The sequence below is a fragment of the Lasioglossum baleicum genome, chromosome 12, assembly GCF_051020765.1.
Source record: "Lasioglossum baleicum chromosome 12, iyLasBale1, whole genome shotgun sequence".
Classification (NCBI taxonomy): domain Eukaryota; kingdom Metazoa; phylum Arthropoda; class Insecta; order Hymenoptera; family Halictidae; genus Lasioglossum; species Lasioglossum baleicum.
This window is the reverse complement of record NC_134940.1, coordinates 1891607-1917958: the sequence shown is the minus strand read 5'-3', so window position 1 is coordinate 1917958 and position 26352 is coordinate 1891607. Positions and strand designations below refer to the sequence as shown.

At 35.5% G+C, this 26352-nt stretch overlaps 2 protein-coding genes across 5 annotated transcripts in view; one reads left to right on the top strand and one right to left on the bottom strand.

Annotated features, from left to right (window-relative positions):
- Positions 1-24341, bottom strand: part of LOC143214464 (uncharacterized) — a 40401-nt gene extending 16060 nt beyond the window's left edge. For 2 of the 3 annotated variants that reach the window (XM_076435566.1, XM_076435567.1), the window contains exons 1-2: positions 24199-24341; positions 4617-4789 (exon numbers count right to left, since the gene is read on the bottom strand). The gene's annotated coding sequence lies outside the window, so the exon portion shown is untranslated. Of the gene's footprint in view, positions 1-4616; positions 4790-10644; positions 12606-24198 lie in introns of those variants that run through there. The other variant, XM_076435568.1, reaches the window with a different exon arrangement.
- On the top strand, positions 10645-22909 carry LOC143214458 (uncharacterized). Of its 2 annotated transcripts, XM_076435546.1 has the most exons (11): positions 10701-10882; positions 12601-12756; positions 13339-13468; positions 13752-13869; positions 15319-15400; positions 17700-17751; positions 18640-18724; positions 19062-19161; positions 19702-20600; positions 21167-21370; positions 21678-22909. In XM_076435546.1, the coding sequence occupies exons 1-11, from the start codon at positions 10873-10875 to the stop codon at positions 21810-21812; spliced, it is 1971 nt and encodes a 656-aa protein (XP_076291661.1). In that variant the 5' UTR covers positions 10701-10872; the 3' UTR covers positions 21813-22909. The 2 variants fall into 2 exon arrangements, with proteins under 2 accessions (XP_076291662.1, XP_076291661.1); XM_076435547.1 differs by lacking the exons at positions 17700-17751; positions 18640-18724; positions 19062-19161 and having other exon boundaries at positions 10645-10882.
- Positions 24342-26352: the final 2011 nt, after the last annotated feature.

Sequence of the window (26352 nt, the reverse complement as noted above, 5' to 3'; positions counted from 1 at the left end):
ATGTGTTTTACAACTAACCTGAGTAAAATAATTCCATTTATCGTATATTAAACTGAAGCAATTGTTTATCATATTAAGTAAACAGTATGCGGAATTTAAAATACCCTGTTGGTTTACTTCTTATGGTTTCACACAATTCATTGAGTAATGCTGGGTAACCATATTAGTATATTTAATTGTCCGAGGACGTACAGGTATCGTTATTACCATAAATAACGATTCTCACAGCGGAAACGAATAGAAGGGATGTCGTGGGCGGCGGAAAATAAGTATGGCGTAGGTAGGAATAATGTATTCGGATCAAGAATCTCAGTATTCCGTCTCGAAATTATCATCAAAACTGTGTGTACATTACGCAAATGATAAAAGTAAAATGCAACTTTTAGTATTTTTTCTACAATTCCGATCAATTGCGATTTTTGAAAAAATTTCTTTTCACATCCTGTAGTAAACTAATTGCTCTAGTTTCTCAAGAAAGTTCAAATCGTATTTTTTAGAGCGTCCGAATATTAATTCGAGTAACTGTACACTCTGTACACTGTACATGTATGTATATATGTATCTGCGATTAAGCGTACCGTTCGATTAAGAATAAAGTGTAACCTCTACGAAACCGTGTTAGGCATTAGGGTATGGTTATACTGGATGCAATTGTTTCAATGCGTTTTTAATGCGTCTGCAGTCTGAATCGTTGTAGCGACGGGGACGACACACTTGGCTAGACGCAGACGCTTGGTTCGGTCGCGTAGAGACGAATGAAATGATCGTGTATTATGTATTATGTATTATGTATTATGGCCAACAAACAAATACGTATGCAATATTTTTCTGATTGCGAGAACAATCTCTGACACGAACAATGGGTTTATACATATAACTCGAACAAGATATCCCCCGCGAGTATAAAATTGATTCGGTGAGATCAGAAATTGATTTTAGAGTGAAAAACATAAATCCCTCAGCCGGGAGATGCAGAAAAACGGTTGGTTCGATTCAAACAAGGCCGGCCCACACTGTTTCTCGATTCCTTTGAAATTGACGTGATCGACGAATTGAGCACCTGACTCGAGGAAACCTGTTTGCGCATGCGCGTGCGCCGGTGCTGCGACGCGACGCGAGCGATTCGCCAAGTGGATCGAGTCAGTGTTGGACAGACACTGCTGTACGGTGTCACGTGCGCTATCTTTCCGACTAATTAATCGAACGACTCGTTCGACGCGCGAAAATCGCCGACGAAACGAAAGCGAAAAAGGCTAACGGTGTACGCGGTCGTGAATATCGGATTACCCTTTCTCGCGAGGTGAGTGTCCGAGAACTTGAACACTACATATTAGCATAACTAGCAAACAATCCTCGCCTTTCCCAAGCTGATCCCGGCTTCGGATCTTTCGATATTAATCCTAATTCGTGCAATTATCCAATTCAAGTAAACTTGATTCTTCTACAATTAATTCTCGCTGTCTCACTGTCTGCGAAGAGGTAGTTCAGTCGCGATTAAGATCAATGGATTCATAATTGTTCGTAGTTTATCGAACGAACCGAAGGTAAGCAAAAAGGGGGGAGAGCCCCATTTAATAACATCTTTCGATGATACATGTAATTAAACTGCAGATTCTTATGGAAAATAAAACTTCTCATAGTGATTGTGTACCGAGTGGAAAACAATACAACAAATGTGTTTACTGCTCGTTATGCGATGTGCCGATGACTGTTGTCATAAATTGCATAAAATTCGTAGCTGAGAAAATATGCTATGTGCAGCTACGTGGTGGGATTCGAATGAATTTTATGGAGCATCTGAGAAGTATAATTGCCAGCATTTCTTAACACAGAGGCGAAATCAAACTATGAAAACGTGGTGGGCTTGTCGCGAAATATGGAAAATGGTAATTTCTTTTCTAATAATTCTCCCGGAAATTGTTTCCTCGGAGAGAACTGCAAATTTGAAATGTCAAACTGTCAGCGTGGAATATACATGCATACGAGAGAACCAGCAAGAGTGGTTGCACATCCGCGTTTGAATTATTCAACACGTCTGAAGTCAGTTTGAGGTTGTATTTATACAGTATTACACGCGCTTCGCTGGTGTCACAATATTTTCGAAAATCTCTATTTAGCGTATTACGAGATGCATGCGGGTCTTTATGTGAAATCAAAAAAATTGTTTACATCGATTGCAAGCAAGGAGGAGAGTCAGGTAGAAATTCTTCTCTTCTTTTAAGGATTTCAAAAATACTAATAACTGAAATATTTTTTATCTGTCTATTGCGAAATTAATTATTTAGAAGTGCATATAGAAAATTGACAGGAGAAGACAGACTGCTCGCAATGTATACCATAATGTAATGTATGAAGATGTGTAGGGAAGAGCATTAAATATTCGCTGATCCTAGCAGAAGACAGCTAACGTTGAATTACTGCGAATGCAGTGGTCAACATGCCAGCGTTGCAGCAATTAATTTCGCTGCATTAAAAAACTCTCATCGTCTCTAAGAGGATGCACGAACAGTAGCAGTCGTTATGTTTCATACATATGTATATATGTGTCACTAGCGGAGGCGCCTCATCTCGCCGGACACACAAAAACACCAATCCCTGTTTGAGCCACTTATTTCAAGTGCAGCATGAGTCTGCACTTATACAATATTTCAAATTTTAATTCATACTCCCCTGCTTGCTGATGAATGTAGGTTTTCCAATTCATCATTTCAATCGAATCTTTAAAATTTTGTTTAAATTAGAATTTTTCGAGTATATTGAATTGAATCGTTAAAAACTTGACGAATTTTTAACAAACAATTGTGATATTATACTTTAATACGCTGCATATTATTGCTTTGTGCTACTTTGATAATATCGTAATTGGACTGCGAATTTTATGCATTTACGAGGAAGATGAATACGTGAAATACGAGAAAGGCCTCGGAAGAATTTCAGAACACTGCTGCACAATTCTCAACTTGGAATTATTCAAAGAAAAAGTGCATTTTTATATTCAATCTCTGCTGTTCACAATTGATTTAAACAAAATGTTAATTTGCATAATTTAAAATCACTGCTGCACAATTCCGACTTGGAATTATTAAAAGAAAAAGTGCATTTTCATTCAACTGCACTGCTGTTCACAATTGATTCGAACAAAATTTTATTTTGCACGAAGATCCACAGTCGAAAATATTTCTAACATTGTATGTACTCGTGTTTTTTGTTTGTCACACAACGGCAGTACAGTATACATTTTCGTGTAATTTAAACCGAAGGATAAAAAAAAAGTGCAACCGTACCACCACCGTACCAGTTTCAAAATAAACGGCCTATTCGATTCGGGCAGGCACAAAAATGAACGCCACAAATCCCGTATGTTAAATATGCGTCCCGTTTATTTTACGAGTGTGACTCAGAGACTATTTTCTTCGCGCTCGCACTCTGTTTTCGAAGTTTCTGCTCATCATTTTTCTCTTTCCTGCAAAGATTTAGGGTACACGCTACACACAATGATTAAAAAAAGAATTTTCACAAAAGATTTAGTTTTCTGCTACTCGAAAAAGTTTTTCTGTAAATAATAATAATGTTCAATTTCACGTTAAGAATAATCAAATATTTGCCCTCGTAAATTCAGTGAAATAGAACTTGATGATTGACTTTACTGCTGCTTACAAGAATCTTATGAAAATTGTTCATTGTCCGAGCACCATTGTCCAACGCAATGTACTTCGTTAAAAGAATAACACAAAATAAAATTTCTTCCCGATTCTATCAATGAGGGACCTTTTTCGTGGAAAGAAATTGATAATATTATAATTAGACTGCGGATCTTTATTCAAAATAAAAATTTCTTACCCGAATTGCAACAAACTGGAGTGAAATAGAAATGTATTTTCTTCCCTATTATACATATTTAGTATAATACATAGTATGTTTAAATTTTTCAAATATTTTTACTATTTTAAATTAGAAATCATGTGACATTTGTGATCCTACATTCATATTCATGCCATTTATACGGCATTCACTCAAAAATATTGCTGTGTACGCCGCGCGCCGCGCCGAAATGAAAAAAAAAGTTTTAATGTCCCAAATTATTTAAAAAAGGCGAAGGTTGAAAGACTCCTGAATAAATTTATTCTCACTATACAAATCAACTAATATATCAATTAAAATTGAACATTTGTGAAAAAACGAAACAGCAGAGACGAAAGTTCTGTGATTCATACGAATTCTATTTAATTAAGATCTCAATTTGTGGTGCTGTAGAGCGAACTGTCAATTAGGGAGATGATGGAGAGAGAGACGCGATCCAATCACGTTCTTTGCCGCATACGTAATACAGTGAGCAGACGACCGTTCTTGGTACACGAACGGAAGGTCAAACCCCACTTTCCGTCTTCGTGAATCTTTTTACTTTTTACCATGTAAGGTGCACGTCAAGGATCAATTTGATCATGCCTCTCGCAGCAGAATTTCACGTATTATAGTATCTATAGATAATAATGTCGATGATGATCGACTTTATCGAGTAGAATTCGCATTATACATTTGTTTCGAACTAATGTTGAGCGTTGCTTGTGAAACTATTTGAATAGAAGTACACGAGTAATAGATTTTTATCGACTTACGATTGTATGGATGTATGGACTCTTCATGGTGCTTTATCGGTTATCATTATTCACAGCTGATAATGGCCGTTTCGTCTCTTGGATTGGGTAAGATGAAATTCATGACGAATTAGCGAATAGCTACGGTAATAAGTAGATTGTAGATTTGACACATTTATGCTGGAACTGAGGAGCTGCAACATAAAAAATAGTAGACACATTGAAACAAAATTGAGGACTATAAATATATTGTGTGTTCTCAACTTGTTAAAATGATTACAGAAAGAATAGAATGTATACACAGGACTGTGTGTGTAGATGTGATGAATTTATAAGAAAAATGAGTGGCTGCAATTTCAAACAGTAGAAAATTGAAAATTATTGAAGCATGTTTCGATACACTATTTTCAACTCGGCAAAATGATTAAAAAATTTTATTATAAACTTTGCATAAAATTTGCATAAAGATCCTCACAAAGTCTAGCAAGAAGAGCGTGTAATTTGATTACATTGACAAGATACAATTAAGAATTGAGAACTTCTGGGAAACAAGGAGTATACGTCACGCTTTCGTAAAAGTCGCTGGGTTATATTTGTCGCGTAAATACGCGAGTTAAACAAGGAATGCTACGTCTACGTCAGACGTAGGAGAGAAAAAAGAAGCGGAATGAAACTCTGGCTGTCAGTTGGCCGGACTATTACCACCCACGTGATGTCGAATGTCCCTGTTAAATTTACGCGAGTCAAGCTTTCCTTCCACCTCGGCTTTCTTGGATCGAAAATTGAAGGGGCGCGGCGCGGCGCACAGTGGTGCGAGCAGGGAAAAAAATCAATTTTTCGAATGTTAGGTACATAGATTTTTCATTGCAATTTCGTTTACTATATAGTTGGAGTATTTAAACCAATAAAAATTTTTTATAAGTATCACTTATTTCTAGGAATAATATGACATGAAAGTTTGGAAAAAGGAAACCTGCGATTTTGGCTTATAAATGCGTCTACGTATAAACGCAGCCACAAGAATCTAAAACATTATAACACTTGAACAATATTATAATTTGATTGTGTTTATAATAGATGATTTATTTAACGTAGCTTTAATTAATGTAAGTGTCATTTATTTATCTAAAACACAAATTGAAAAAGAGCTATTTTGAATAGTAGAATTAAAGTTTAATTTGACATAACTTGTTTGCGCCAAAAAGCGCCAAGATAAAACTTGTTGCAAATCATGCAACACACTTTAAAGTACATATCCAACCAGGTTTTGGCTGCGAACTCCTGCGAACCTGGCTCTGCGACCAATTTTTTCTAACTATAGTCAGTCGCATGTATCCGTGTACGCTCTTTAAAACGGGATAACTTTTCTAAACTTTTACCAAACGATCTGATTTTTTGTGATCAATTAAATGCAGTTGTTTACTAAATAACGTGCAAAAAATTTTTTGAAAGAATAGCAATTACGTAAAAAAAAGCAGTTTAAAAATTTTTTTTATTTGTCCCCGTATAGAAAATTTAAAATATATGTTTAGTAGATCTATGTTAGTTATATATATACTGAAAATTTCATCGAAATTGATTAACATACACACGAGGTATAAGTGGTTAAAAGTGGTGAAAATCTTGGTATGTACACATATGTATGTACACAGCTCTTACGGCTCCTGGTCAGTTCCTGCATACGAATATGCGAATATCTCGAAAACTAAAAGCGACCCCCCTATATTGGAAAAGGAAAAAGTTGTTCAAAATGTTGAAATCTATAACATATTTAAATTTCATCAAAATTGGAGAACAGTAAAACAAGTAAAAAAAATTTTTAATGAAAAAATAAATTAATTAATAAATAAATAAATATTTATTTTCTTGCCACATAACCGTTGTACCTGTGGCATGCTTTCCACAAATTTTCAAGCAAATTTGTTGGATGGTTTGGTTTTTATAGATTTTTTTCCGCTTTTTGGCCATTTGGCACCACTGTGCGGCGCGGCGTTCAAGTCACGTTTCACGAATGCAAAGCCATCATTTTGATCTAGATCTAGAGATGTCGTGTTTTTCTTTCAAGTCTTCCTAGCCAATCAGATAGTGATACATCATGTTCCATTGTCTGGGTCAGGTTGGATATTGGCATGGTTATAATTCTTAAAAAACTAATCTTAAATCTTTGCATCGACGATTCTAATTTATCAGTTCGAACATTGCTATTTCTTCAGAGAAGTCTTCCTAGCCAATCGGATAGTACATAGAGTAAGACTCGCTATAATTCTTGAATATTGTGCTTAGTAAATATTGTCTAAATATAATGCACATGCTCTTTCCTTTTATAATTAAAAAAAATGGCTTATTTGCCGTTTGCCGACAAAAGAAGTATTAACGTGTACATATACATATACCAGGAAAGCCGTCCACTGGCCGTCATGCACGCGACTATTTCCGCGTTTGTTGTTCAAGAACTCGTGCCAACTCTTTCGCTTCAGTTGCCAATTTTGCCTTCGAAAATAAAGGGAATTAGTTAAGGTGTAGAAAATACACGAGACGCTAGGTTACAGAGATTGATTTCGGTAGAAAAATTGACTTTCGTATATGTATTGTATAGTAAACCAACTATCAAACATAATATGAGGTTTCTTTTTGGCTTATTCTAGAATCGCTTCTGCAAAATTTATGGAGAATGGATCTATATTTATCCGTTTCTCTTGTGTCATAATGGCCAAACCTGTTTCCTCATCGGACCAAGCAGACGTAAAAAATGAAAGGAAAAAAAAACTTGTAGAATCTGCGAAGGAAGACAGACCACCGGATTTCATTTCGATTTCTATAAATTCTTCTTTTACATAAAATCTCAATTGAATCTGCTGATGCAATCAAGTGACAATTATGAGATACACGATCGAATCACACGTTTCATTCTGGTATGTATACGCAATTCAGTCAACATTGTCCTACTTTCTTAAAACAGAGAAGTTCTTTGAAAGCTGACTCATAACTAGACAGCGGATCTTTATGCAAAATAAAAAGTTTCCACCTGCATTGCAACAAACTTTACAAAGGAAACCTCTGTGTATCAAAGTTCTCCGAAATTTTTGTGACACCCTGTATTGCACTCTAGCTATTAACTGAAAACTCGCTACGGGAATTTTTCGGACACCTTGTACGTATTTGGTATTGTTACCCTGCATAAAGTAAAGTTGCTTTAAAAGAATAATGGTTCGCATTGACAGCCTTAATTTTTTTTAAACAATCATTTTTTGGGTAATTTCAGAAACACATTCAATTTAATTATATGCATTTACGAATTGAATGCATACTTTACTCTGTATTCAGCAAACACTTCTTGTTGCAATAAAAACATTATTATATATATATATATATACTGTATTGCAAATATGTACACTTCGATTTATTAAATTGTATCAAATTAAATCAATTAGTAAATTTTCCACTAAAGATTAAAGTTTCATATGAAAAACAAAACAGACTGGTGTATTTTCAACTCGCATAACGACTATTTAGCATTTAACTTTTAATTTGTTGCTACGAATTTGAATGTTGCTAAAATATTGTCAAGATACTATCATAATCTGTAAACGTTTCATTAATGAACAATGACACGATAAAGTGTATTATGTAACACCAAAAATTAGATATAACCCCATTTTGTATAAAACTGTCTAATAAGTTTGCAGGATAACTATGTAGTATGTATTGTATATTATTAGATCACGGTGCACATTTTAATGGTCGTGGAATAATAGATGACTGAATCCTTCAATATACAAACGTAAAGACATCTGACATACGTAACACAGGTTACTAATGTCCTCCTATCAATGGCTGATTAATTACTTCTTACAATCGCTTCGATCGTAAGCGATGTTACGTTCACAATTGATCCTTCCGCCGACTTCAGCCTTTGGAATTCTCTGTATGTAGTACTGTATGTGTATGTAGCATGGTCGAATATTGTATACATAATGCAAAGCGACACTCGTAGAGAAATGTCAATTTATTATTCCGTCATCTTTTGACGTTGTACACAGTTGGGTATAATGCAGAAACATTATTTTTAACTTGTTTATTTTCTTACAAGGATGAAGATAATATGTACACTGAAATCTTTCATTCTCAAAGAAAGAGAGGGAAAGAGGGGGAAAACTCATTGGGACTATGGAACATAGTACATACATACATACTATAGTAACTATACATATGTAAATATATCATACTATACTATACTATACCATACTATATTACTGTATTACTGTACTACTGTACTATGTATACATATACTATACTACATATACAGGGTATTTCACCTAACTTGACCACCATTAAGGATTTTCCGGAGGTACAATGGGAGACAAAAGTACAAGAAATTCGAAATCCATCAATACATGGCAATGAAACCCATTCATGAGTATATTTTGCATTAAACTTTTGCGAAATATGTAATATTTAGCAAACCGAAAATGGATTATTTTGAACCGTTCAGTAGTTGTTCTACGTTCTACTGTAACAAAAGTAGTACGAAAGTAAACATTTTATTTTTACTTTTTTTATATTTTAAGCCCAGCACATTTATCAGAGCAGACTTTGATTCGAGCCTAGTCCGCGAAGAAACCAATTTATTTCGAAAACGAACTAGGCGTGTAACACGATAAAAAAGAAATGAGTCATATTCTCCAATTTTAAACGCAACGCTTGCGCAATTGCGCTCAGAATCAGATCAACCGCGGCGGTCATCACCATTTTGATTCGGACGAAGGCCTCGACAGCGATGCACAATGTCACTACCACTCTTTTAACGACCCGACACGAAAGGTCACACCTCGTAATCATTCACAATCACGAAAGTACTACATACCATATATGGAGCATCGAGTTCTCCGGAAATTTCAAAATAAAACCAGTGATCAGACTACTTTAATCAAAGTCGCGATTACTACAAATTAGAATGTTCATATATTTGTCAACGTGAACTTAACGTCAATTTAATATACGTTTGTCGAAACGTTACTTCCTCTCGAATTTTCATGAAATTGAAATATGTTGTCACCGTCAAAATTCTAAACAACTTTTTCTATTCTACTTTTTTAGATATTAACAAAAGTATTTTTAAAATTTGCGTTTGGTCTGGGTTAGATTTAATATATAAAATGTATCTGCACTTTTTATCACATATTATTCGGAATTATTATTAACGCTAGAATTACCACACCAGTGAAAATGACTGGTTTTACAATTTCATTTGAAAATTTTCTTACTTCATTTACAATTTACAATTTTTTTCCGCAACGATGTGATGACTTTTGCAGCAATAACCGAAGGTGTTATGTATAACGAGTTTTATTTCCGATTCATTCATTCGGAATCAACCTAATTTTGTATCATGGCTATTTACGTATACCGATACCAGTCTGGATATTGACTGACTGGTACTTCTCAAAGTGGAAAAGTATTCTGTAATCTGCTTACCGAACCCGTAATCACTCGTTTATTAGACATTTAGATAGATTTACCGATGTTTTATGAACATAAACATGGTCGCGATGTAACGTAACATAGTCATCGATATTGTTTCACGCGGTCATTTTGTATACCATACTACATACATATGTAGTTGGAATAGGACCTAATTCTTCTATAATATAACGATATTTTACAAGCCCTTATAACCCAGGCCTAACCGAAATTCGTTTATGGCGGAATTCGCTATAATGTACATCGGACAAATTTTTCTACAGAATGGCCCTAAATGACTTTTAAATGATCTAGTGTATACCACCTATGTATATATGTGTATATCACCCTGTATATGGCCCGTGTCCTTCGCATAAAGGTCCACAGCCTGTGATGCTTAATATGTATCAGTGACTTTCAGACAGTAAATCAAATTGATTATGAAATAGCATAAAATGTAAAGGAGGGTGAGTGACCGAGATAAAATACGATATTCACACAATTTATCTCTTGCTATGATCTTTCCTCCCAAACGACCCGATAGAACGGTGGGATAGAAAGAATCGAAATGTTTACAGAGTACACTCACGGACTTGCTCGAGCAGAACATTTTTGTTCGACTTGTTGGAAGAATACAAATTCTAGAAACCGCCCGGATACACGTTTCAAGGTTTAGTAGTGATCATACGAGTGCGTGTCTCCTCCGCAGCAGACTGTTCTCGGAAGGCCTCCTTGGCCCCTTTGCCCCATTCGCATCGATGTCTCTGTTGCGTCGCGTCGCGTCGAAGGATCAGAAGGAAGGGATCGAAGAAGAGTTATGGGATTAGGTACATACATCGCGATAAAACAATGCTAATCCAACGACAAAACCATTTTTCTTTCTAATCATTTTCTTATGAAACATTTACCATTATATTGGTTAGATTTTTCTGGTTAAAATGGGACCAAACACGACATAATTCGAAGCATATTTGGTAGTTCTATTAACGATTCGGCGGAACCTCGATTATCCGAACCGTTGGTATCTGATTTCTCTATTATCCGAGTCCAACCAACCATTCACATGTAAACAGTTTAATCTAAAGCGATCCATATACGACACGATTCATTGTGTAAATCGGTAACGATTTAATCTACAGGGTATCCGAAAAATGTCGGACAACCTCGAGAGAGGTGGTTGCTCGAGTCATTTGAAGTAACTTTTTTCTTAACGAAAAATCGATCGAGAAGTATACATATAAGGCGTGGAATTTTTTCTTGGCAAATGCAGCGCTTTTCGAGGATCGGTTTATCAGACAATGGTCACAGGACAGCAATAAATTTCAGTTTGTAAGTTGGTATATCGAGTGTACGGCCAGCGTTACACGCGCCCACTTAATTCGAAATGCCACTGCTTTAGCCCACAAGTGACTCCAGCTCGGCCAATAAACCGGCTTCAGGTATTCACTGCGAAAGTTCCTGCTCCGCGCCTCTAGATCCAGTTTCTCGATCTCTTCGAATCTGCCATATTTATAAATGTGCAGCTTCTATAAATAGGACCTCTGTTACGTCCTATATTCAGATGAGGTGTAACAACAAGAGCCGAGGAAATGTCGCTCCACACTGAGCTTTCCCCTAACAAACATAGATGACGACTTGTCATACACAGTCCTACCTACACAGTCAGTGTAAATTTAACTATTCGTCATACATCCTCTAAAAACCAATAACTTTAAAAAAAAATTTTTTCATTGCTATTTGTCGCAATTTCGAAGAAAAAAGTGAAGGTTTTCATCCGTGTCTGTAATGAAAATTACATCGCAAATCCTAAATTCAAGGATTTTTAAATCTTACAAGGCCTATAGCTTTTTTCAATGAAACTATGTACATGTATGTAACTTGCTTACACAATTAGATTTGCAAAATATATGTTTTAAATCTTCATTAAAGGCACAGATAAAGAATTTAAAAATCGTGTCCCTTTACTTTTTCCTTCCCAAAATTGCGACCAGTAACAATTTTGTTAAAAATTATTTACACATTAGCTGGTAAACTAATCCTTCCAACGTCTCAAAACAATGCAAGTCGTTTGGTCCGGACCACATTGAAAAAAATTATTCGTTTTTAAAGGATGTACAAATAGTAATTAAATACCTTTTACACTGACCGCGTCGTAAGGTCTAGCTTTGCTGCAAAAAATCATCGAAGCTGCATTTATTTTCGTAGCAGAATTTACTGTCGAGTTTCTTTGAAAAAAATAGCTGATCGTTTCATAAACTTGACATTAGGAACAAAGAATAGACAGAATGGAAAGCGTCGATATAATTATAATTATTAGTAGAAACTGGTATTATGTATATTTAGAATGAAATAACGTAGGAGCATAGTCCACATTGAAATTGATTTGTTATTTTAGCATGTACACGTCATAATTATGCATATCTAACAATAAGTAGTACACATTTTTGTACGTGTGGTGTAATGATTGCTTTGTTCGCTTCTCTTTTTACTTTGCTCTCTTAATCAGCTGTTAATAGATCGATATCTATCTTGTTTGTTTCGTCAGGTTTCGTGAGGCAAGGAATTAAGCAGAACGCAATGTCAACGGCGATAAGGGAGAGAACGACAACACGCAGCAGCAGAAAGATCGTGAGTCATGGCAGTCCTATATCTGGCCAGACCCAGGTTGCGACCACGGCCAACAGCCTCGAAAACAATTTAGGTAAACCTTTAAATGTGCCACTCGATCTGTAATCTGTAATGTTTTACAAATTGTAATGCGTTTGTTTAATCTGTTCAATGCCTTCTATTTCCCGGTATTACGAAAGGTGTAAGTATATCGACGATATAAATGTTGCTGAACCCGTTCAAAACTTTCTTGTATTTTAGTTATTGTGTATTTTATGTTTCATCAATAATATAAAAATAAAAATACATGGTAACTCCTTGCTGGATGACGTTTTCGTAGCAACAATATAATTAAAGGATCTTTGTCCTGAATGATTTCATAGAAGAAAAAGAAATATTTAGAAATAGGACACCACATGTTGCTATGTGTTGATAAAATTTTAAAGATATTTGAACAGATGTTAAATTATAGCTAGCGTGAAATCATCGCGAGCTGCCGCCTTGCGTGGCTAACAGTAGAAGCTCTCTCAAACTTCTTTGCGATTCAATAGCTGTTTTATCTTAATTTCTAGACAAGTCCGTTTAGCACAGCTATAATTCACACGAAAGTTCGTTGCCGTGTATGCGATCAAATAAAAATAAAAATAGTGCAAAACGGCGTTTTTAACGATTGCAGATGCTCTTCTCGAAGACTTGCAGACAAGTGTGTCGAGAAGTGCCACCCCAAGCCGAGGAGGCAGAGCACTCTCGCCCCAAGTGGAGTACCGCGTGGCTGCAAATCCGACCAAGGTGGTCTCCGAGGGCAGGTAAGCGAATCTTAAAAAATTTCAACACATTAATTAATACGCTAACGTGTAGAGTGTAGAATATCAACCCCCGAAATGCCCCCACCAGCTCAAAGTAATTCAATTAATCAAACTGATTGTGTGGAACTGAAAAACGTCAACATCTCGTACTACGATTTATTTTTACGGTGATTCGCGAACTTGTCTGTCGTTCATATTAACATGCTCTGAGACACAGACAGAATTTTACTGTTTTTCATTAAAAGTTTCAATTTAGGAGTGGGTCCTCGCGATCTTGTTTCAGACCCATTTCACCTAATCGAAGTGCCATGACCACCACAGAGAAATATGTGAGCACCGGACCAAGCGGAGCAGCCAGTGGTATACCTGGCTTAGAATTCATCGATTCAGAATTACAGAATGTAAGTCGTTGTGTTTCGAAATTGAGTTTATCGAAATATTTTAGAATGTACCTGTATGTGTGTATATGTATGTATGTATGTATGTATGTATGTATGTATGTATATGTATAATTGTGTATATGTATCGTATAACAGAGTGGCTTTGTTTACACTAATTATAACCAAGCAAAATAATTAATAAAGTAATTGTGATATTTGAATAGAAACGCCGGTCGCAAATTTTGAATATCAATATCGCATTAAAAAGCACGTCAACAGGCGCTTTATAACACTGGTGTATACCAGCTGAAAGGTAAACTAGGATAGAAACTCTAAGCAAATTACATCTGATATCTTTGGTTTTTATAGTCAAAGCTGTTATTCCGTATGCAAATGAGTATAGGCGGCGCGGCGCGGCGTCCTTAGACGTGCGAGAACGGCTTCGGGGCTGAAAGTTTATCCGGTGATCGCGCGGGATGCACGTACTCGTACACAGTAAATTACACTCGGAACTAACCTACTACTGATCGTTCATCAGGAGATGCCAGTGATTTGGAATCTGCGAAACCCCACTCTTGCGTACTCCAGGCTGCGTACTCCACTCGTACGCGTAGGTTCTGGCCGGAATAGAGTTGCCATTTATAAAATCGCGAACCCAGGACGAACGACTCAAAAACCCCGAACTTTTCTAAGAAACGTTTTCTTGAACCTAATGTTCTCTGTGTGACAACAAAAAAGTTTAATCTTGTTGACCAGTGTGTAATTGGACAAGAAATTTGCCATTTTTGAGATATAATGAGATTTATATGAACAATAGTGTTAATTACACAGATGTGCAAGAACACTTCAAAAATGGTAAAGAAGAGCCTTTTCGGTAACGAAAGCAATAATGAAACTAAAACCATTATAGTTATCCTACCTAGAACTGAACTGTAAATCTCATATACCCCGTTCTATCGTTTAGCTCACGTTGTAAATGTAACGCAGTTGACCACTAGTTCATTCCGCACAGACGTGCGCAAATCGACGTCGATAGTAATTTATTCGATGTTATTCATTTATGACAGACTCATTGACTATTTATATTGTTCTTATATACAATGTATTCGAATGTCATTACTAAGAAAAATGGTATGGTAAGAATAGTAATAGTGAATGAGTATGTCACGATCAGATTTCATCGATGTACTTACAAGGTAGGGTGTCCCAAAAATGTTGTACAGTCGAGTAGCGTTATTTTGCAAACGGCTGTGTTCTGCACGGAGAAATATCGTGTAGGGACACTATTTTTTTACGACGCCGACCGCGCCGAAAGTAAAGGAATCCGAACGTAGAAAAGGACAGCATGTAAACACGACTTGAAATGATGCGAGGAATCATAACCCTTGGAAGTACAACATCTTTGAGACATTCTGTATATCTACATAGACATATAAATTTATAGCGGTAGTGTGTTCTTGTTTCATTTAGGTGCAACCTGGCCAAAGCAAAACGATCGCCTACAAACAAGTGTCGTACCAGTATAATAAGAGCCTCGATGGAAAACCAGTTGGTAAGTTTTTAGATTCTACTTGATTTTCAACACAAAATGAAATTGCAAAATGAAATGGATCTCTGAAACTCCCGAAAGTAATAAATGGGCTGCGATTTGTATATTATACATTTATGGCAAAAATGAGTAGGAGAAAGATAAACTAGAAACGTCGGAATCATTTGATATTTCTGCTACATTATTACAATAACGTACAACCTATTTAAATTATTAAAAGAAATCCATTTTTTTAAAAATGTAATTCCCTTTCCTTGTTATCGCGATGCAGTTAATTTTTATTTTAATTATCGCAAAACCAAATATCAAACCAAATCATATGAGAGCGTGTGCCAAAACGAATTCATTCGTATACCGTATAACACACTGATGTTCAAGCTCATACGAGGTCATAAATTGGAAGAAACATTTTGACTATATTTCGTACGTGACATTTCGCAAAGATCTCGTTTACGATTCACCGTGTCCACAGTAACGTAAACGTCTTGAAAAGCAAAATAACGCAAGTATTTGCATTAATATCTCGGACAACACTAGCAGAAGCTACGAAAAATTGAATTAGTAGAGCCGAAGTGTGCATTTTATGCACATGGAAATCATATTGCACATTCACTGTTGTGTAGCCTGATCAATAAAGAATACAACTTGTAAACACACTGGCAGTAGGTATTCAAAGAATTTTTTCCATTTCTGATCCTGCGTGAAGGTCATTTGATGTCGTATAGTTTTTCGAAAAGAAAAAAACGCTGGCTAGTAATGACACCTTAGGTGTTAGGTTCGGATACTGTGGACTCCTTGATTGCAGTCCGTGAATATTAAAACGGTGCTCTCTACGATGCTATACGCGCGACTTATACTTATACTTCTGTAAACTCTGAAGCGTGTTCAGTGTTGACGAGAGGAATCGCGCGCGCAAGCGCTGCTGGTGCGTTTTGAGCGATCGTGGAAGGAAGGAGAGCTGGTCACTCGTGTCGCTCCTTTTAAGGCGCGGAGCGGCTCTACAGGTATACATATACGCTATACACTGTCAATTAACAATGAGAACGACAAAACGAGGGAGGTTCGATACCTGCCACGAGATATGTAGCTACATATGAAGTTTCTCGCGAAACTTCATTCCCAGCAGAGCATACTCTGTTATGTTAGAGATACTATTCTCGTATGCGTCTTCGTTTGTCGTATGAACGTGTACTTATTGTAAATCTATTATAAATAGAGACAGCGGATCTTTATGCACAATAGAAATGTTTTACCTGAATTCAATAACAAACTGTGTGGAGTGAAATGGAAATTTATTTTCTTTGTCGATATGGATGAAAGGTTGGAAATAATATCACCCTACGCGTTCAAGCGAGCATTATCTTTATACCCAAAGATAGAGAATGATTTTGTTACAATTAGACAAATTCGTACAAGACTCTAGAAATCTTCTTTTCGGTTTTCCTTCACCGAATAATATGTTCGTTAATAATTTATGAATCGTTTATATACACCTCTAGGGACGTTTTCGAAAATATTTTTGGAAAATGGGTTTTGTTTATTTTACCAAAGGCACGCGGCCTCTCGAGCAACAAATTTCGGATGAAAATAGCAATTTGAGTTCCATTATTTATATGTACATATAAACCATGGTCGAAAGAAACACGGTAACGTCATCATACAGAGAAGATTTCCAAACCGACTGAGACTCTCTACAGGCTGCGCTGGGTGCATGCTACAGGATGCAGCATGCAGCATGCAGCAGCCAATGCGAATGTCTGTGTTGTTTGCGGTAACACGCGACATACAACCATACCCATATTAGGGCTGCGTATAACAGAAGATTGACCCGATTTCTCCGTCCCTCTAGAGTGTATTCCCAACGAGAAAATAAGGAAGACGAAAAATGTGAATGGCGATGCGAAGCAAAGAAAGAACACGCGACATTGAGACCCAAGGATGGCCATTGTCGTTGGGTCAGTGGGTGATGGTCGTTCATCGGAAACCTGAATTTCGAGAACAAAAATTCGAACTGAAACCAGTCTAGCTCTGCTGCCGTTCTGTGCCAACACTTTCACGCTTTCCATTCTATTCATTTCAATTCATTAATTAACCCCTCGTCCTTTATTTATTTTACGATTTCAGTGATTAGAACTTTCTTCGTGTGGTTTGCAATTTCCTAAAAAAATTACTTCTTCGATAATCTAATCTAATCATAAATCTATTTCTTCACGTCTCCCTTCCATTTCGAATAAAATTTCCTCAGCTCTGATTCTTAGCCTACACAGTTTGTAAGGTTTATTTTCGTTTTATGTTTTCACAGAAACCTGGACAACCCCCGACAATGCTGTAACCACTGGCAGCTCGGCCTTGATGTAAGTGCTCTCGAAAATATCACGCGTATTGGTTCATTGCCAAGAAAGCAGTGCTCTTGTCTTCTTCGAATGCATCCTGTTACGCAGGATTTAACAATGAAAGGCGAAATATGTATAAATTATGCAATCTCAATATGGGTACAGAAGTGCATAAAAGGCGAATTTCGTGTTGTCAAGAAGTTAATCTGTTAACGAAGTAGCTTTAGAATATAAGCACCTTCGTCGTTTCATTAGTAACTCGCGACAAGGCTATACTTTGAAAGCAGCAAGGCTATGTATTTACGACATGATTCAAACCATTATGACGATCATAATGCATTAAGGTAAAATTACAGTGATTAAAGCAATCAAAGCAGCTATACGTACATATAATTAAGTAAGTGAATATCTGTTGCTATTATACAATACAATCGTCGCCGCGTCATAGTTACAATACCTTATCAACCCTTTGTACTCGGAGCTATTTTAACTCGAAGATTAAACATTTGTTCGACGTAGAATATTTCCATCCTCTATGATTTCTTCAATTTCATGGGTATGAGATTGATCTATGTATAATAACTTGTACAATACTGAAATTTTTAGTAATTGACTAGTAGACACAGCGGATCTTTAATCTTTATGCAAAATAAAAATTTTCTACCTAAATTCCAACAAACTGGAGAGAAATAGAAATTTATATTATTATAGTCATTTTTTTCTTGTACTCTACATTTTTAATATCTTTGTCAAACCAAAATCTATAATTTAATGTCAATCTTGGAGGCATGAAGCGACAAGAAATAATTTTATGAAATTATTTGGTATAAGGGACATCATGTTTTTCTTTGTCGGAAGAAAAAGAAATATATGATAAATATAAATGTGTTTATATTGCATTTTTCATAGCGACGATATTCGGGAAAGAACTTACGAAGAGTCTACACTACACCGTGATGCAGAATCCATTGATAGAACACTCAACAGAGAGCTAGTAAGTATTTACTTGATTTGTCGAAACGCGTTGTGAACAGAGTTAATAAAAACTATAATTAAAAAATTTTTTAAAACTAAAATAACTAAACTCCTTGTCAGATAATAACGTTAACTTTTTCTTCTCATAATAACTAACTGAATATTTTTAATTAAATAATTGCTCAAGTATAATCTATTCGAAAGTTGGGTTCACACAAATGTAAAAAAAATTTTCGGAATTTCACGAATTTATCGAAATATGACAGTTTTAACAAAAACCGACAAACCATAATTGCGAACATTACATATGAAATTGTAAAAATTGTTTTATAACTGATATAATACTCGTGGTTTAGGTATACAATGATGTATATACATCTCGAATGAAACGAACTTCACCTCTACCTAGACACAGTGCTCAAAAGGAAGTAAAGTATGTCAACGAGACTTCATCAAGTGAGTATCTCGAAAAATTGAAAAAGCGTAAAACATCAAATTCTGCTTTTACACAACAGAGTACAAAGATGCGATAGCGTACAATGTGTACAATGTTTAGTATTTTTCTAATTTTTCTAATTTTTCTAATAGTTTTACTTTTTTAAATAACACCTACTCATTTTTGTCATAAATGCATAAAATCCGCTGTCTACCGATATAGGTAGCTGAGCGTGAATGTCTCCCCAACGACGCGACGCGACGCGCGACGCCAATAGAGACCAAAAGGTTAATCATGTTTCAGGAAACGTATTTTGGGAGATAAAAAAAAAACACTATAAATCCATATAATCGACAGTCCGTTCATAACAATGGTCTGTTTTTTTATGAAGAGATACCTGAAATACCTTTTCAACACATGTTCGAAAACAATTTTTCTTTTGATTCGTATTATACCAAGATGGTATGAAAACAGACTTGAGCGTACATACATACATGTTATTAGGACGAATCTCTATATCTTATAATTGAATGATAAACTGTTCTGAATTGTTCTGAAAGGCTACCAAACGGAACCAGTGGAGTACGTGCCAGTTCCATCACCGACGCCAGCGATCCCTATCAACCTGGCACCAGGTCCCAATACGAAAGTCACAACAACCATTAAAACGTACACATACGAGTTGCCAGGAGCACCCGAATCGTACCTACCAGGTGGTGGTGGCAGTGTGCCAGGGGCCGTTATGCTCCCGGGTGACCAGACCATAACGTACACGTTACCAAAAGGTAGCACTTCTGCGACCGATAAAACGGTCACCTATCAAACCATAACCGAAAACGTACCACCGAGAACACCGCCGGTCAGGTATGGCAGTCCAACGCCGGTTGTGGACATCACGAAAAAGTCTACGACCTTACACCAAGAGAAATTCTTCCGCGAAGAACATCTCGGAGGTTCACCGGCGGTGCAGCCAACGACGGTCGTCTACCATCCTGGCTCTCCGGAAAGTAAAACAACGATTATGCGAAACGAGAAATACTACGCGGTCGACGGTAGTTACCCGAACGGCTACGGTCCTGGCGATCGGCCGGATCATCCGGATCAAACGATAAACGAGAGTCACACCACCATAAATCGGATCGAGGAACACTATCCTAGCAGCAGGTCACCCTCCAGCGGACGATACCCGACACCTGATGATAAACCGGGAACACCGGTTAATTATTACACCTCACCGCCGCAAACCACCCCACCGCAGTCCACCACGACGATATATAAATTCTCGAACATGACCACGACCGTACCACCGCACAAGAATGCCGAGGATCACGAGGTCTTGTTACCAAAACCATTTCCAACCGATGGGGTTCAGGTTTGCCCGGCGAAACCTGCTACCACCCAACAACAGTGCCCGCCCAAAAAGTTGGAAGACCTTATGGCGTCGTTCTCGGACACTGAGGTAAATAATTAACAAGTACACAACAACGATGTCTCGCGCGATACATATAACAGTGACGAGCAAAAGTCTATACGGAATACGCGGAGGAGGAGTACACCGAAGTGCACCTAACGCTCGCACCGAAAATATCTCCGTTGTTCTCAGTATAATACGAGAAAATGTTTCAGGCAGGAAATATTTCACTCAAGAAAGAGTAGCTGCTGAAATTACGATTCATTCGTGTGTGTGTCATTGTCAACTTCTGCTACAAAATTTTTGTTGAACAGTGCACACCAATATTTTACGTTATATTTGTATAAAAGTAATATATAATTTTTTATTCGAATATACAATAATGATAGTACCGTATTTTTGACGGTGAAACTTGGTTCTTATTTATAAATAAAATAGTTTCTTTGTTTATCCTTTTAATCTAGAAAATTGATATCCCAAAAGTGTTCTATGTTTTACAAAAACCAGTATTTAACTTGCAACATTAAACGACGGTAAACGATATTGTACTAGCATTGCTATGTGCAGTATACACACACACACATATTATTAACTGTTATTTCATTGTATTTTAGCGCGAAGTGTTGGAGGACATCCAGAAACGAGAAAGAGTACAACAAAGAGAATCCCCTGCTACTAAAAAAGAAGTCGACTTTATACCCCACTCGCCACCCAAAGTGAAAAGTAAAAACGTTGCTGGCCCTCCAGTTTATTATCCTCCTGGATCTGCGGAGTTCACGAAGAAGGAAGAATCGAGCATGGCAATGTCACAAGCTGGTGTAAGTATACATGGTAAAGCCTTGATCTAAGAAAACGTAAACAGTAGATATAGGTCTACGAAAAACGAATATCCCCCCCTCAAGCTGAAGTAAAGTTTAAACCTACTAATCTAATTACAAAACTTCTTTATTTTTTATGGAACTTTGACCAGCTTATTTGTGTGGCATTTTTCTTATTAAAATGACACTAACAACACGATATAATGTGAACCATATTTAGTGGTTTAATTAAGAGTGTATATTATTGATGTTACAGTGATATGTTTCGTTAGAAATCTGTTCATAAAAATCTGTTGTTTATTTACAGGGTGGTTGGCAAAAGGGTAGCGCAAAATACGAATACGAAGCGTCAAGTAAGAGCAAATCGCAAACCAAAAGCGGCGGCGCTGTTGTCCCTGTGTGTCTTCCCCTTTGTTGTGCCATGCCGTGTACACTTATGTAATTTATTAATACATATTGTATACTGGTGCATATTAAGTTTATAGATTCAAAAATGTGCCTCAACTTTATTAACCATCCGTTATTCGCATAACGTGAAAGTAAAATTGCGATTCAAGAGAAAAAAGAAAGAGGAAGTTGTAAACAGAAATTAAATTGCCATAAAAAGATATCGTCGATATACATGTATACATTATACATATAAGTCGTTATGTAAATTGTGTATCTTATAAAACAGCTTCTGAAGTATTTCTCTAATTAGTTGCTGTTTTTATTATATGTATAATTTTCGGAAATACATAAGTACTAGAATTGCGAAGATATGCAGTCATCTAACTGATTTTATTGTTTTAATCAATAATATATAAAATACTGAATTAATTATTGTTTCATTTTGCTATATTTGCAGCAAATAAGAAACTTATTTATTTTTCTTCTCAACATCATAGAAAATCTTTTTGTGTTCACTTGTCATCACGTTTATTTACAATTTACAATATGTTATGATACGTATTGTAAGTAGCTTATCACTTTTTTCATATATATCTCGAAAAATATATGTGGCCACACGATACGGCAATTTTTAACAAATAATTTATTATATATGTAATTTTGTATCATAATAATGTTAAAAATATTCTATATTTTATTTCTTTACTGTCACGTAAACGAAATTATTGCATCATTTTTAATTTTGAGTTTTTATACAACATCCGTATATACATAGCAGCAAAAGTTCATATTTCAATTTTAATATACGACGTAATAAAGTATAATTTTAGCGCAACACATGGTAGTTTAAGATAATCTTAACATAAATGAATTTAGAAAGATGGTATAGTAATAGTATTAAGTTTCCTTTGTAGCTTAAAAACTGCCTTGCGACATTTCTGTAATTATACTATAATAATACTGTGAATTATGGTGCTATAATAATTGTAGTGAACGAAAGGCACAATGTACTTTCATTGTAAACTTATGTATGTGTACATACAAATACTATCTTTAAGTATGTGTCAAAAATTGTGCCATGTCGAAACACGTATTATCGAGTAATAAGAATAGCTTCTACATTAATAAAGCAATTTCCTCCTCTTAGAAGCGTGATCCCATGTTTATTCTCTCTTCGCGTTCGCCGTCATCTATACTATAGTATTTATTAATAAGTTACCACACTGACTTGAGAGGAACACCATCTTTTTAATAAAAATACACAGCGTACACAGTGGCAACACAGAATATTGTATCCTGGAAAAAATCGATTGTTTTATATGAAATCCTGTTGAACGCATTGCGCACCATGAGAAATGTATTATATTTGATGTGTTCTACCAAACTATTTGGTTCCTTCTAAACATATAAATCACCCTCAATATTCGATATTCATTATCGGTAAAGCTATACGCTAAAACTGTTGATCTTTAGAAGTTTAGAAGAATATTAAATACAATAATACAATGTAATTCAATATACGAGGTGCACTATAAAATCATCTAGACACATATTAATCTGTGCAATAAATTAAAAGTATTAAACATTGTACTGTTCCTTACATTTACAAAACTATCATAAGCATATGCATCAGCCTCTGCGTCCCAGATACACCTCGTACCCATTTTTACCCCAGCACCGTGTTGCTCACCCAACACCACATTTACAAGATATTTGTAACGTCCGAAGTTCAATTCTAAAAGTACACAGAAGATCGTGCGTGTAGTTTATTATTAATCTGGTGCCACTCGCTTTGAAAACAAAATTTCACCTTTAACTTTCTCTCTAATTACATCAGCTATATCTTTAGTCCACTGAACAGCTTCCCGAGCATCGTAAACTTTTGTGGAAAGCTGATCGAATAATATATTATGTATAGCTTCTTTAGCTCTGAGTGGTTTAAACCTGCGTAAAACATTTTGGTCCTACATATAGCTGCATTGTGATTATTAACCCTTTGACTATGAAAGATTTATACTTTATACAATGCGCGTTTAGCATTTTTAAGTATCGATTAATGCTTCAATATTCACTTGTTCCAAACAATGCGGTCTTAAACCATAAAATGACTACGAATTATTTCAACCGTTGATAATACTTGCAATGCAAGCAAACATGTTGGAGTCGAAGAGTTAAATTTAATGTGCAATAATGTTTTTACAATGTCAGAATAATATGAATATGTAAGTGTTTTAATTCTTATATTGGTTTTTAGTCATCTCATACTTCATTTAGATAATTCGTACGTAAAAATGTAAATATAATGTAATAGTATTTATCCAAAAAGAAAATGGAGAAAATAATTTTAATAGAAAAACGTAAAAAGTATGGACGCCTGGAAAAATATCGTGAACAATGAAACGTAAATAAACATTATTATTCGGATAAATAAAAAGTACTTCTCATGTAGTTGGGGACGTATTTGATAAATCTGTTGCTCGGAAGTCCCTATTCCTGCATCTTCAAGGACTTCCAAGTTCACTTGGGTTCTTTCTTTTTCTTCTATTTTCTCGACCGGCGTTTCAGCCTGATCTTTTTCTTCGTTTCCATTTTCGGCTTCTGCCGCTACGTCTGTTTCGGAATGTTCAACGCTTCCTTCCTCCATTTACTATAGGTTGTAGACGACGCTTACCCTGTTATTTCAATTAGTTTAGGTAAAACCACCTGTCAAATTACATTCAACATTCAACAACATAGTAAGTCATAGTACATACATGCACAATATAAATAAATAAACAAGACTGCCAGCCTTACGAGAGATCGTAGTCGTAGAATATGGCGCTCGTGTCGCCGTTCCCCTAGGCCGCATAGGGGAAAATCAATATAATGTTCCCAACTTCAACTTTGATGATATCCTAATGATATCCTGATGTGTATCCATGATATCCAATGATATCCAATCGTTGCCTCGTTGCTTATAGTAACATGTAAACCTCCCACGTTGTTACTGTAACACCTTATCTTATCTGTTATCTTGTCTTATATCGACTCTGGTAACAATGGCGCCAATCGCAAATGACAAAAATACGTTCTTAGAGTACGCATCAGTACGCATGGTTATGGAAATTATTTTAATGATAGTAATTTCTTTCCGTTTCTATTTTTATGATTATAGAAACAACATGTGCTAACTATTATAATATATATGTATTGCTTGTGATAACGTTGAAAATTTAAAATTGTGTAAAATATTACTATACACATTTGAATATGTCAAGTACACATACACAAGAGAAATCATAAGGAAATTTTTTAATAATTTATTACATATCTGCAACATTCACGTCGGTTCTCGATTTAACGCTTTCATAGATTTTGCATATGTGTACATACTATATATACATACATTTATGTATACATGCTCCGAGGAAGATGATGAGATAATGTATTGCAAAGAAACACCTCGTAAGCTGTTTACGTATGCGAAAACTTTCTAAAGGAACATAGTTCGCTTAACCTTACAATTTCGAGTATAGCATTATAATTAAGCATTTGAACAGCACATCAAACTCAATGTTGATAATTATATATTTTAACGATTGCAAATTCATCCATACATGATTTTTTTAGGAATTACTCAAATTGAATGCAAAAATAAAATAACAGGACCCACATGAGTTATATCGCTGTGCGGTTGCCAGGAAAAACGCCCCATGTCACATTTTCAAAAAATTTCAGTTTATGCATTAATTGAGATTTATACATACATATATAGTATAGGACAGGATTTACGTCTTTATCAGAAAAAAAGTCATGAAAATAAATTTGAAAGGCTTAAAGTGAAATTATGTGACAAGCGGCATTCTTCCTGACAACCTCAGATATTATAAACTTTATTTTCTGATAATGTAATTTTTCAAAACACATAGGCTAGACTGAAGATTTTTCTGCATAATAAGCGCAGTTTCTGCATTTATTGTAAGAAACAAAAGTCAAATAGAAAATTAGTTCTTCCTTAAATCGATCATTCCAAAAAGTCGAAAATATTATTCGGCATCGATGATTAAAAATTTATTAATAATTACTATATTAATCATTTCTGTAAATGTATATAGTAATTCTTAAAAAGAAGACCTAATGAAAATTTATCGTTTGAAGTAAAATATTTGATGGAGTTGAGACTCCGAAATAACGCATAACGCATATGATGAAAGTTTAGCTGCATTCGTTTTTAAAATTGTAACATATAATAACGAAATAACTACAATGTGGGAGAGAACGAATTATTTGATCAAATGCGAAAGATGAAATGAAAAATCATTTGAATTTCAAGTGAAACAATTTCCTGAAATAATTTCGCTGTTCAAATAAACCAACATCTGATTATTTCGAGTGACACGTAGTCAAATAAGATAATCTTTTATCTTAACGATTATTTTCCAAACAATTGATTTCGATAACGCCTAGGTCCGATAATTACAATCGAAACTTGAGATAAGAATAATACAGTAGTTGGAAATGCACTCAAGTATGACTACACAGTAAACTATAGTAAAAAATGGTTGGACAGCAGATTCTATGATAGATCCGCCGCCAAGATATAGAAAATATCT

Bases quoted from the DNA above. Each gene is read 5' to 3' on its own strand.
- LOC143214458 (XM_076435546.1), top strand. The intron at 12,757-13,338 runs GTAAACCTTTAA...TAACGATTGCAG, and splicing joins CAGCCTCGAAAACAATTTAG to ATGCTCTTCTCGAAGACTTG. The intron at 21,371-21,677 runs GTAAGTATACAT...GTTTATTTACAG, and splicing joins TGGCAATGTCACAAGCTGGT to GGTGGTTGGCAAAAGGGTAG.